General features: G+C 41.7%; 1 protein-coding gene across 2 annotated transcripts in view; it reads right to left on the bottom strand.

Moving 5' to 3' along the window:
• Positions 1-2,045: 2,045 nt before the first annotated feature.
• The window catches only part of LOC139478974 (uncharacterized), a 30,497-nt gene continuing 20,791 nt past the window's right edge, over positions 2,046-11,751 (bottom strand). For both annotated transcript variants that reach the window (XM_071261694.1, XM_071261695.1), the window contains exon 2: positions 2,046-4,574. In XM_071261694.1, coding sequence (XP_071117795.1) covers positions 3,583-4,077 — 495 coding nt within the window. In that variant the 5' untranslated portion in view covers positions 4,078-4,574 and the 3' untranslated portion in view covers positions 2,046-3,582. The remainder of the gene's footprint in view (positions 4,575-11,751) is intronic.

The raw sequence follows: 11,751 nt of genomic DNA, 5'->3' as shown, positions 1-11,751 counted from the left end.
CAAACAACCATGGTATAGCTTGAATATTGGCCACTGTGGAGTTACACAGCATGCTTGTCGTAAGGGGCAATGTGGGAAGCTCATTTCTAGTGATATTGCTGGAATATTGCTAAAAGCGGCGTAAAACCATACTCACTCACTCACTTGTAAGAGGAGACTGACTTGGCATTTGGTGGTAAGGTTTGATGATTTGGTTAATGCATGTCATCATATCCTAATTACATAGATCGATGCTCACGATGTCAATCATTTGACTGTCTGGTCCACACTCGATTATTTGAAGGCTACCGTCATATAGCTGGAGTGCGTCGTTAAACAATAAACACACATTCACGGAATTCTAATTGTATATTCGACCGGGAATCAAATACCAAGCCGCAATATGCTGCGGATCAACGTCCATGGCAGGGCACTGTCAGTGAGTGAGTGAGTGAGTGAGTTTTGTTTAAATCCGCTTTAAACAGTGTTTCAGTTGTTATGAAAGCCTGAATTGGCGCAGGTCTCAGGCTTTTACCACTTAGGACAATTCCAACAGCACGAGTATGGTGCTGACCATCTTCTCGAGGCAAGCGTGTCCACTAGCCTATATCAAAGCCAAGCTTCTACCCTTGCCACATCAAGGCCACTTTTCTTAGCTCGACCCTGGCGCCACCCCGCGTAGATCGCTGTTCTTATCTCGAAAAGCTTCACAAAGATGGCTACGACCTATTCCATCAGATAACGAAAACATTCGCGATTTCATCCCTGACCAATAGAAAAACAACATAGGCAATCGGTGGGGGGTTTAAAAGATGAAAAAGACATATTCGTGTAAAAAAACAAACAGGCAGCGGTAAATCACTTTCATGCGAAGGTGTACCAGTCGTGGATGCTGATTTTGTGAAACGTTCTCTGATTGGACTATCGATATGTGCGATAGTCCAATCATATTTAGCACAGGAACGTCGGCTTGATGTGGAAAAGGATGGAAATAGGACTTTGATAAAAAGGCTAGTGGACGCTCTTGCCTCGGGAAGAAGGGTTCTGACAATCCTAGAAACAATCAAGGCGAAGAAGGATTCGAACAAACGGCCATAGGTTTCTGTCCGCTTACGAGACACAGCTTTGGTTTGTGCGCTTTGGACGACAGGACCACCTGTGCGGTGTGAGCTAGGAATTATTGTCCCAGATTCCTGGGATTCCGGACTATGAGTACTAAGACGCCAGTCAACATTCAGGATTAACTGCTTCAAGAGAAGGGTCAATGGACATGTGCAAAACTGGACCAAGGGAAGCTAATGTTTATATATTTGGTAACAACTCATCTCTGCGCTACAAAGCACCATTTAATATTCTGGGGCTTTTGCACAACACGGTCTGTCAGAACATCGAGCATGCTCAGCGAATAAGTATTTTTGAAGTAAACTATGAGTGTCTGTACAGTCACATATGCACTGACACCAATATTACAGTCAGATCTTACACTCTGCTACAAGACCTCTCCATCTCTGCGTGAAGCTCTGAGGGTATCTCCGTGGCAGGTCGTGGCAGGTGAACCCTGACCAATCCAAGTGAAGAATACATGAGATCTTGGGTCAATCAGATGTCATCTTTCTAAAACGATTCGGCTTCAGTTCTTTGGCACTGTGCTGTCGGTGGTGCTTCTTCTTGCATGGAGATGCTACGGACCTCAACAGGGCGTATATACATAAATTATCCACAAGAAGATAATAGCCCATTTATATTTTTGATTTCGGAACTCCCCGATTATATTCGTTTTCGAAACACAGAAATCAAATACGCAGGTTAAATGCTTTACTCACTCGTGTCGATAACTTAGAAGTACTGACGCTGATTGGTTGATAAAAGAATTTACATGACGCGACCTTCTATGGATGTGCCAGCACACCTTCACGCAGAGAGGTATCATATAGGAGTAAGTGATCTGATTTTTACAGGATAGCATTAATACAAACCTTACCTATCCTGTGTATTCCTTCAGTCATTTCGTCCGCTTTAACGATGAGTCTTCTGTGATGTGCAAATGTGATTGTCTAGATAAGTACATACAAGTATACCTGGGCAGACAATAAGCGCCTCCATATAGCTTTAATATTCTTTTTGGAAATATCTAGGTATAACATGGACTTCATGTTGAGTAATGCCTGATTCCAAGACGCCTGCTGAAAATGTTTGCACAGGAACAATGTATGTTCCTTCAGATGGTCGCGAGCAAAGAAGAGGAAAGTTATTTTAAAAGGGTGGTTAAATAACAATTGCCACAGAACGGTTACAGGAAATGCCAATGGATAAGTGATATACACCTCAAAAGAAGGTACAAAATACCCTATTCTTTCACATTACCACAGTTAATCTGCCAAGCCATCGGTTGTTCTTTAACTTCTTTGAGTAGCATAGTTCAAAATATATATACCAGTTTGTAAAGAAAACTATATTTGTTTCGCCAGGAAAATTAACACAGGAAAGGATTTTGTAAATGGTGTTCTTATACAGAAATATATACTTGCGATGCTAGTGTTTTCCCTGGTGTATATCATTGTAAGGTCTGGACAGAGGAAGTAACGTGATTAACTTGTTACGTGGTGTTAGCGACCCCTCCTTTAAACACAATGCAGAGGAGTATACCGTGACTCGAGGCCTCAATGATCAGCAAAGGCCCTGCTTTATTAATGTGCGCAAACACCGATCCAGCTTAATCCAGATGAAACAAAATGATTCATGAAAAAACCAAAAACATCAATGCTCTGTAAATGGTAAAGTATAATAAAAAAAGTCAAATGAAAAAAATTGCAAGTCTTCTATCACAGTAATGGCTGGCCAAAGTTTTACAGCGCTAGACTCAAACTTCCCACATTGTTAAGATTGCTGTAGGAGGCGCTGCCGCACGACGCCGTGGATGTTACTGAACAAGTGACGACGCCAGGACTCCTTGCAGAGCCGGTATCATCGCGATTGTAACAAACAGGCAAATACTATGAACAGGAAAAATATGTTCCTTACAACTGCCAACAGTGGGTTTAAAAAACGTACAATAATCTTACACATCAATTTGTTTGTATCCTGAGTGCGCTGATGTCACACCTGCATTTTCGGCATAATATTGTACACAAGATATACTTCTTCGTCAGAACCAATGCATAAACCGGAAGTTTCTTCTGGATCCGAAATACTCATGTGTTTCGTAAGCTGCTGCACGTATCCATAAGTTAATGTACGTATTCATAATTGACCTTGCAATATATCCGACATTCTGGATCCGAAATACTCACGACTTTCGTTAGTTGCTGTATAGACAATGCGCTACCTCATTTATAAATCCGAGATCATCCTGCATCCGAAATACTCATGACTTTCGTTCATAGTGGTACGTTTCCGGAAGAGGCCTAGCAATGACCTCATGAACATATCCGAAATCATCCTGGTTCCGAAATCCTCATGAGTTTCGTTTGGTGTTGTACGTATCCACAATGTGCCTGACAATGACCTTATGCATAAATCCGAAATCACCCTGGATCCGAAATACTCACGAGTTTTGTTAATTGATGTACGTAAATATACTGAACCCAGCAACGACCTCATCTGTCAAACATCTGACACCAGCAGTGTCTGGGGAGGGTGGATGAGGTCATCGTCCATGGCGCCAACTATACTACTACTATCATAAGCGGCGGCTGTCGTGAGAGTATGGAAGGCCTGTATCGCCACCTTGTTCACGTGGTTCTCCTTCTGCCGTTGGTGATCTGGCATGTGTTTGAAGAAGTTGTCCAAAGCTGCCTCTTCTTCCATCTCCCTCTTCTCCGTCTTCAAATATTTGATGATCATCACGACGATTCCAGCAGAGTAGAACACCAGCACCGTTGTAATGTACATCACAGCGCCAAAGTCTGTGTCGTCCGAACTGGGAGACCGGCCTGTGGTTTGATTCGAGTTTTCGGTTTGGTTGCGCTTGCGCATACATTCCTCATAGAGCACCGACAAAATGAAGGGGAGGGTCCGGTTCTGGGCTATCATTATGCTGTGGGGGTGGGTGAGAGGGTGGGAAGGCTGTGAAGACTGAAAAGTGCACGTGTACCACATTGATGACACATTCTATCCACAATTCTTGTGGTAAAACTTAATCCCAGACTCTCAAGTGAAGGTATGGCTTCATCGATTTCTTTAAATCACTTTGAACACTCGCTTCAATTCAGTGCACTAGCAGTATTTGCAAAGATTCAATTTGGAATCACATCTCGTAACGCATTAGTTCCACATAAAGCTATTCGTCACTGTTAGGCCGTCAAAAAGTCCAAACTTTCACAACAATGCTTCTGAATTTGGCGACTGAAACAACACGTTGAGCAATTTGCTTTGAGGTAGGACAACCCACAATGTTGTCGAGATGAAGTTTGTCACAGTAATGGCACCCCCTTCAGGCAGCGTGTTCCCTGCCTAATGAAGCAAACACGTCCCCCTGAACGACTATTGACCACAACAGCGGACACTGATAGGCTGGGACGGTGGACGAAGCACATGGGTCAGTGCAGTGGTCAGTAGATGAGATGGAAGACCGACGTCCACGGATAACGGGTAATCTGCAACGAAAGACGAGAATAAAGAGCATCACATGAGATGAGGGACGCGGGGCGATTGTCTTGGGGTCAACGTTATAACACGTATTTTCAATACGCGTAGTTTCTGTGGTTCCTTTGTAATAAGTTATTATTATGATTATATGTTTCATATCATAAGTACAGAATGCTGAACATTGCAAGGTTGCGTTAAAATCCTGTGATTCATGGTATATATATATATAGGACAGCCATGACTTAGGGCACACCGTGACACAACTTAACTGTTCAAAGAAGCGTTAAAACATTGCTCACAAACATGAATACGATTGATCATGCTTTTTCGAAACCAAATTGCATTGTCCTATCTCGTGTCCCTTGAATGGCCTCATATATCCACTCGTTTTGACACTAAAATTAATCAAATCACTTTGGAAATTCGATCCGATTGGCCGAGGACAAATGTCTTCAGATTTGATATCAGTAGCGAGTGAGTATGGTTTTACGCCGCTTGTATAACTGTATAAGCAAAATGACCACACGCATAGTTTCCATGAGGGGATCGAGCCTGGTGTTCGGCTCAACAAGCAAACGCTTTTTGCCTCTCTGCTACCCCAACATGCCAATCCAATATCAAAAGACGGTGATCCATCATCTTAATCTACTGCGTTACTGGGGCGTGAAATGCAGAAAGGACTGTCATTGTAAAACATGTTTGTCATTTGTTCAAGTCATACACAAATATCTCCAAAACATCAGCTTGCAACCATTGCTTTTGCCATGTTTCTACGCCTACAACTAAGAACGAATTTACTCCTATATTCAATTATCCGGGCGCGGAGTCAGTCTTAATAATCATCTCTACCATTTTCTTTTTCCGCTGTAGACTAACGGTATTGTTGGCTGCCCAGACAGTGTGCCTTTGTTAGTGAAGGGGCTTCTTAGAGCTTCTCAGGCCGCAATAGTATGAGACAATACAGCACGTCCTTAACACACTATATTTTAGAATAAATGTTCACGTGATATTTTAATACAGGTGTCTTAAAGATACGATATTTTAATACAGGTGTTCCAAGCACGTGATATTACAATACAGATGTCGTTCACATGTGAAATTTTAGTACAGATGTTCAAAACACGCGATATTATAATACAGATGTCCTTAACATGCTTCTGTAAACAACATATGCCACTCACACGTTACAGTAAACAACAAATGTCCTTAACATCCAGCAGTAAACAACAAATGTCCTTAACATCCAGCATTTAAGAACAAATGTCCTTAACATCCAGCAGTTAACAACAAATGTCCTTTACATCTAGCAGTAAACAACAAATGTCCTTAACATCCAGCAGTAAACAACAAATGTCCTTAACATCTAGCAGTAAACAACAAATGTCCTTAACATCCAGCAGAAAACAACAGGTGTCCAGCAGTGTGGCATACTTGCAGCTCCCTAGTGCTGGACACGTCTAGAGTCGTGACGAACCACTCCGTGTCTTGATAGTGTTCACATCCGTCACTCTTACCAACTACTGGCAGACTGAAAGTGGTTCCGGCATTGGATGTTATTTCACTCTAGTGAAGTATCGATTTTAGCTTCCACTAAAAAAGCAACAATTGCTCGCAGGAGATGCTGGATATCCTGGCAACACGCAATGTAGGGACATATGTTTCTCGTATTCTCCATCTTACATTTCTAACACGTATCCAACAGCCAACACAGGCCCCGTGTGACACTCAAGTCAGTACCAGTAAACAGCACAACATAATCTTGATTATTTACAGGCGTTGCTAGACTTGAAGCAGTCCACGATTCCACAATAAATAAAATAGAAATATAGAAATATTCAAAATACATATTCCTTTCATCTCAGCAAACAGAGATACATGTATATGTTATTCTTCACACCAGTGTGTTCCGAATGCAATAAAAAATCTGTTTCCGGGGTTTCCAATTACCTCGGGGTTATTATTTTATTAATATAAACATTTTGAAATAGTTTTGTTATTTTATCAACTCGGTTTTTAGTAAAGATTTCCTATGATTATGGAAAAGGTTTCGGTGCCTTTTTTATCACTAGGCCAAATGCTGCATTTAAGCCGTTTAATGTTGCCTAGCAACAATGATGAAGTCTCAGTAGTGATGGACGAAGCGTGTTAATAGTACTATGCGTTTTAGAAGACTGAAGCATCTTAAATCATCCATCTTTTTATGGTCCGTAATGGGTTTTGTAGTTAGAATATCAGTGGAAGAAGGAATACACTTTCAGGTAATCTGTTTTATAAACGCTAACAGTTTCTATCCTCCTGTGAAACCGTTTTATCATGGGTTTCATAAAGGCGTAAATATCGGTCAGTGATGAATAACTGTTTAAAGGGTAGTAATCATGACGCGGATTACATTTCATTAGCGGATACCGTTATGAGATGATAGCTCATTGATGCCCTATACATCAATGTCAGTTATCAGAGAGTACAAGATTGAATCACTATCAGGCGGCCTTAACATTACATTTCATTTAAAAACATATAATCTTTGAAAAGAACTATCCACCGGGCTACTTCATGAAACTATATTAATCATAACCAATATCAGATAGATTCCTTGCAAAGACATGTTTTATCTTTCACAAAAAGAAAACTGGCCAGTTGCCGGGTACGCGTCTGTAGCGACCGATTACGACAGTTCTTGTTTGAATGAACATTTAATTTCAAAGGCTAAATACCATCTAACCATGACTTAAATGTTTCGTGAATCCAAGCTGCAAAAAAACTTTATTACGAACACCTGGTGTCATCACTGATTTTCATTTCCCCGTTCATATAATTGTCACCGCTATTTTGCCATTCTACGCGCAATGGAATCTGTTTGGTGGGATAATCGAGAATGGTTACTGTCTATAAGCCTTGGTCCAGATTGAGAGAGGACAGGATGACAGAGGGCTTGGTGCTCCAGCGCACAAACATAACAACCACAACCACTACTACTATGTGCTGACCCGACACATATTGCTCCTTTTAAATATCTTCCTCTAGATACTACTTAAAAGTTAAGGACCACCCGATCCTTTCATATTACTACAGTTAATCTGTCATGTGTGGTGTGTGGTGTAGTAAGTACTTGTATATACCGGGGGGACGGGGGGACGGGGGGACGGGGGGCCAAGTCGTCTACGGCGCCGCGATTCGCTGTGCAGAGTTGCGGCACACCAGAAACCTATGACTGTGGGTTCGAATCCCGGTTCGCCCCGATTATGTTTTTAGGTTTGTCAGCACCATACCTGAGCTCGTGGGTTTCACCGAAGTGGTAAATGTCTAAGACCTGCATCACTTGGGGCTTTCCTCCCACATTAAGCTGACACGCCGCGATATAACTGGGATACTGTTCAAAGCGGCGTTAAACCGAACTCACTCACTCACTTGTATATACCGAGAGCTATCGACTTGTCACTTCCTTCCGAGAAGCATACACGGATCCCTTGGGTGTTTCTTTGTTTGTTGTTTAACGCCGCATTCAGCAATATTCCAGCTATACGAGGGCGATCTGTAAATAATGGAGTCGGGACCAGACAATCCAGTGATTGAGTATCGATCCACGCAATACGATGACATGCAGCAACCAAGTCAGCGAGCCTGACCACACGTTCCCGTTAGTCGCTTCTTACGACAAACATGGTCGTCTCTTAAGATAAGCATCCGTTGCTGACGACCAATTCTTGGACGTAGGAATATATGAATAATCATGACCAACGTCACACTCGTCTTTAACCCACAACCCAAAACGTAGTTAGGTCTAGTTTCACTGAAAACCAGCGTTAATTCGAGTGAGTTTGGGTTTAACGCCCTTTTGAACAGTATTTCAGTTATATCACGGAGCGCTGGCTTTCTGTGGGAGGAGAGCCTGAAGTAATGCGGGTTTTAGACGTTTACCACTTTGATTAAATCCACGAGCACGGGTATCGTGCTGACAAACCTGGAAATGTAATCGGGCGAATCTGCAACCCGTGACCCCTCGTTAATTCGTTAATCCAAGTATTTAACAGTAATACAGAACAACATTTCATTGATATTTTGAACCAATGTTATTGTAACACATGAACATATTGTTTGTTATGGCAATCAGGCATTTGTTGCATTTCGTATATGTAAAGCAATATTTTACATTTCGACACATAATATTTAATTATATAACGGATAGAACATAAAGAAGTATTAAGTATGTATAGTATTATATTAGTATTAGTATTTGTGCAGAGACCAACCCCATATAATTGTAGCCTTGAGTTGCACATTTTCTATTTCATCAAAGCTTTGATGGACACAAGTCATGAGTCATGAAATGGGCGATCCCAAACACACATTGTCTTTAGTGCAGCTTTGGCGAAAGGTTACGATGACATTCCGTGCGGGTCACAGGTCAGGGTCATTACCATTTTTCAAAACAGATCAACACTAGGCGGAATATCGTCCAGCATTGAATTCACCATGGCAACGATTTCTCGTTATAAGTCTCAGAACATTACAAATTAAATTGCCAGAGAATACATAATTCCCTTGGGCAATGAAGTTTTACACAATAAAACTGATTTATAATGAAACTTCTGCAATAAAGCAAGCACACTCATAAAAGAGGACATTGTGTGTTATAAGTCTTTAACTTTATGAATATGAGTTTGACAGAATTGAAAAGGGAGACGCTATCTTCTCGTTACATGTGCACCCACGTGCAGTCGTCTTGCTAAAACATTGAGTTTTTATATAATTGGATTTTTTTATTTCGAAATTCCTTGTATTTTAGTGCTGATGGTGTGGTTAAAATAGTAATAGCATGATCAAAATAAGTTCCCGATCCCTGAAGGACAAAATACGTACCCATTGGAATACGTTATGGCAATGGTAATTAAATGAAGCCAAACATACAAGTCACAACCGCATGGACAATGGCTCTGTCAAAATCCGGGTTAGAATTCACCTTCAGGAACTCATGCTTGTAAAAGGCGATCGGGTGGTCAGGCTCGCTGACTTGGTTGATGCATGTCATCGTATACCAATTGCGTGGATTGATGCTCATGATGTCGATCATTGGATTGTATCGTTCAGACTCGATTATTATATCGCCATTATGGCTGGAATATTGCCGAGTGCAGGATCAAACAACAACAAAAAACAAAACAGGCATGGAAAAAGTATGTGAACTCGCTTAATGCATAGTATGATTCACACAAAATTCATGAAATGAAAAATGGTTTTATCAACTTCAGTAAAAGGGAAAGGTAAAACTTTCCCAATTACAACAGTTTTATTGCACATTATCTAGAATTAGCGAAATTACAAATCGACGATGGATCAAAATTATTCTTCCAGTTGGCACACTTTAATTCCACAGGGCACAGCTAAATATCACACATGAAACAATTACATTTCTATACTTGAATCCAGGAATACTTTTTTCCGTAATTGGAATAGACACATCTGTGATGGAAGGTGGCATCACGATTCGCTGGAACATGCCTACACCTAGAAATGAAGTTTAATGTGTAACTAAGGCCAAATCCGTCTGGTTTCGTGATCCAATACGGAAGACCTCCAAAGTGCATAAATATATCTGAAAGTGAAGCCTGACATCTGCCATAACGCCCAGCACGCACGCAAGGTGGTCGATGCAACATCTACACAGAGGTCACAACACTCATCAAGTTGTGTTCTCATGCATGGGTCCTGATTGTTTGGAATACAGCCCTAACAATGAATACTTAACATCCTCCAGTAGAGGTCATCATCTGGTCCCTGTATAAGAGTTGAACATCGGTGGCAATAATGGCTTTCTGAAAACCAGGGTAAATATTTCGATGTTCAAAACCTGATTAGGCGGAAATATCGTGTACAGATTCTCGCCTGTTTCAAACGGACTTTTCCACCTTTTTCACTTCCCATCAGTTTTTTTCTCATCGGACACTTTTCTCATCAGAAGTTATACTAACAAACACAGTCACTCTGGGGAGCGCGGGCTGAGGCAACTATTCAGTGCAATATTTCAGACGAGCAAATCTTCATATCAGTCAAACTAGTTCCATTCAAATCATTTAAAGTACGGGGCGGTCGGGTAGCCTAGTGGTTAGAGCGTTCGATCGTCACGCTGAAGACCCGGGTTCGATTCCCGACATGGGTACTATGTGTGAAGCCCATTTCTGGTGTCCCCTGCCGTAATATTGCTGGAATATTGCTAAAAGCGGCGTAAAACCATACTCACTCCTCATTTCAAGTACAGTTCAACTGGACACATCTCCTATAACTGAGGGGGCACTGTAGCCCAGTGGTCTAAGGCGCCGCAATTCGCCGCTATAAAGAGTTGCTTCCCTTAGGCGTGCCAGAAACCTATGATCATGGCTTAGACTGCCGATTCGCCCTGTTTATATTAAAAGGCTTGTCTGCACCATAACCGTGCTTGTGGGTTTCTTCAAAGTTTTAAACGTCTAACACCTACACCAGTCCGGGCTTTTCTCCAAAGTCAAGCCAACGCGCCGTGATTAACCGGACACGTTTAAAGCCGTATAGCGTATATTTCTTACGAGCAAATCTCTATTCCAGTCAAACTAGTTCCATTCATCCATTTAAAGTACAGTTAACCTGACCACATCTATGACTGAGGCGCCGCAATTAGCTGTGCAGAGTTGCCTCCCTATGGCACGCCAGAAACCTAAAGTATGATTGTGGGTATGTCAGCACCATACCCGTGCTCGTGGGTTTCACCAAAGTGGTAAACGCCTGACAGTTGCGTCACTTTCCTCCCACGCTGAAACGCCGTGATTTTACTGGAATATTGTCCAAAGCGCCATTGAACCCAACTCACTCCTTCCTATAACTGATCCGGAACGGTTGATGTGTGCAATGCATACACTACAAAATCATAGTCACGTCACAGTATGAACAGGCAATATCAAGGTGTATTCTGATTCGATAATTTCACATTTCGTTACAGCTTTTGACAAAGCCAATATGGATGCAATTCATTTTTTTTTCAACTGGCGAGCAATTCCCTCCCTGAAAGACCAGTTTAATTACCTGGAACACTCAAACTGGATAGAAGTGTTGTCATGTGCAACATGAGCTCGTCATGGCGCCGATTGCATGCTCAGTGCTGCGTTGGTCTTCAAAAGTTCTTGTAACGATCTGGTGCGAGGTTCTAGCGTCTTCAGG

The sequence above is a fragment of the Haliotis cracherodii genome, unplaced genomic scaffold (assembly GCF_022045235.1).
Source record: "Haliotis cracherodii isolate W230 unplaced genomic scaffold, xgHalCrac1.p SCAF_4, whole genome shotgun sequence".
NCBI lineage: Eukaryota > Metazoa > Mollusca > Gastropoda > Lepetellida > Haliotidae > Haliotis > Haliotis cracherodii.
The sequence above is the reverse complement of the archived record's forward strand: the minus strand, read 5'-3'. Positions and strand labels throughout refer to the sequence as shown.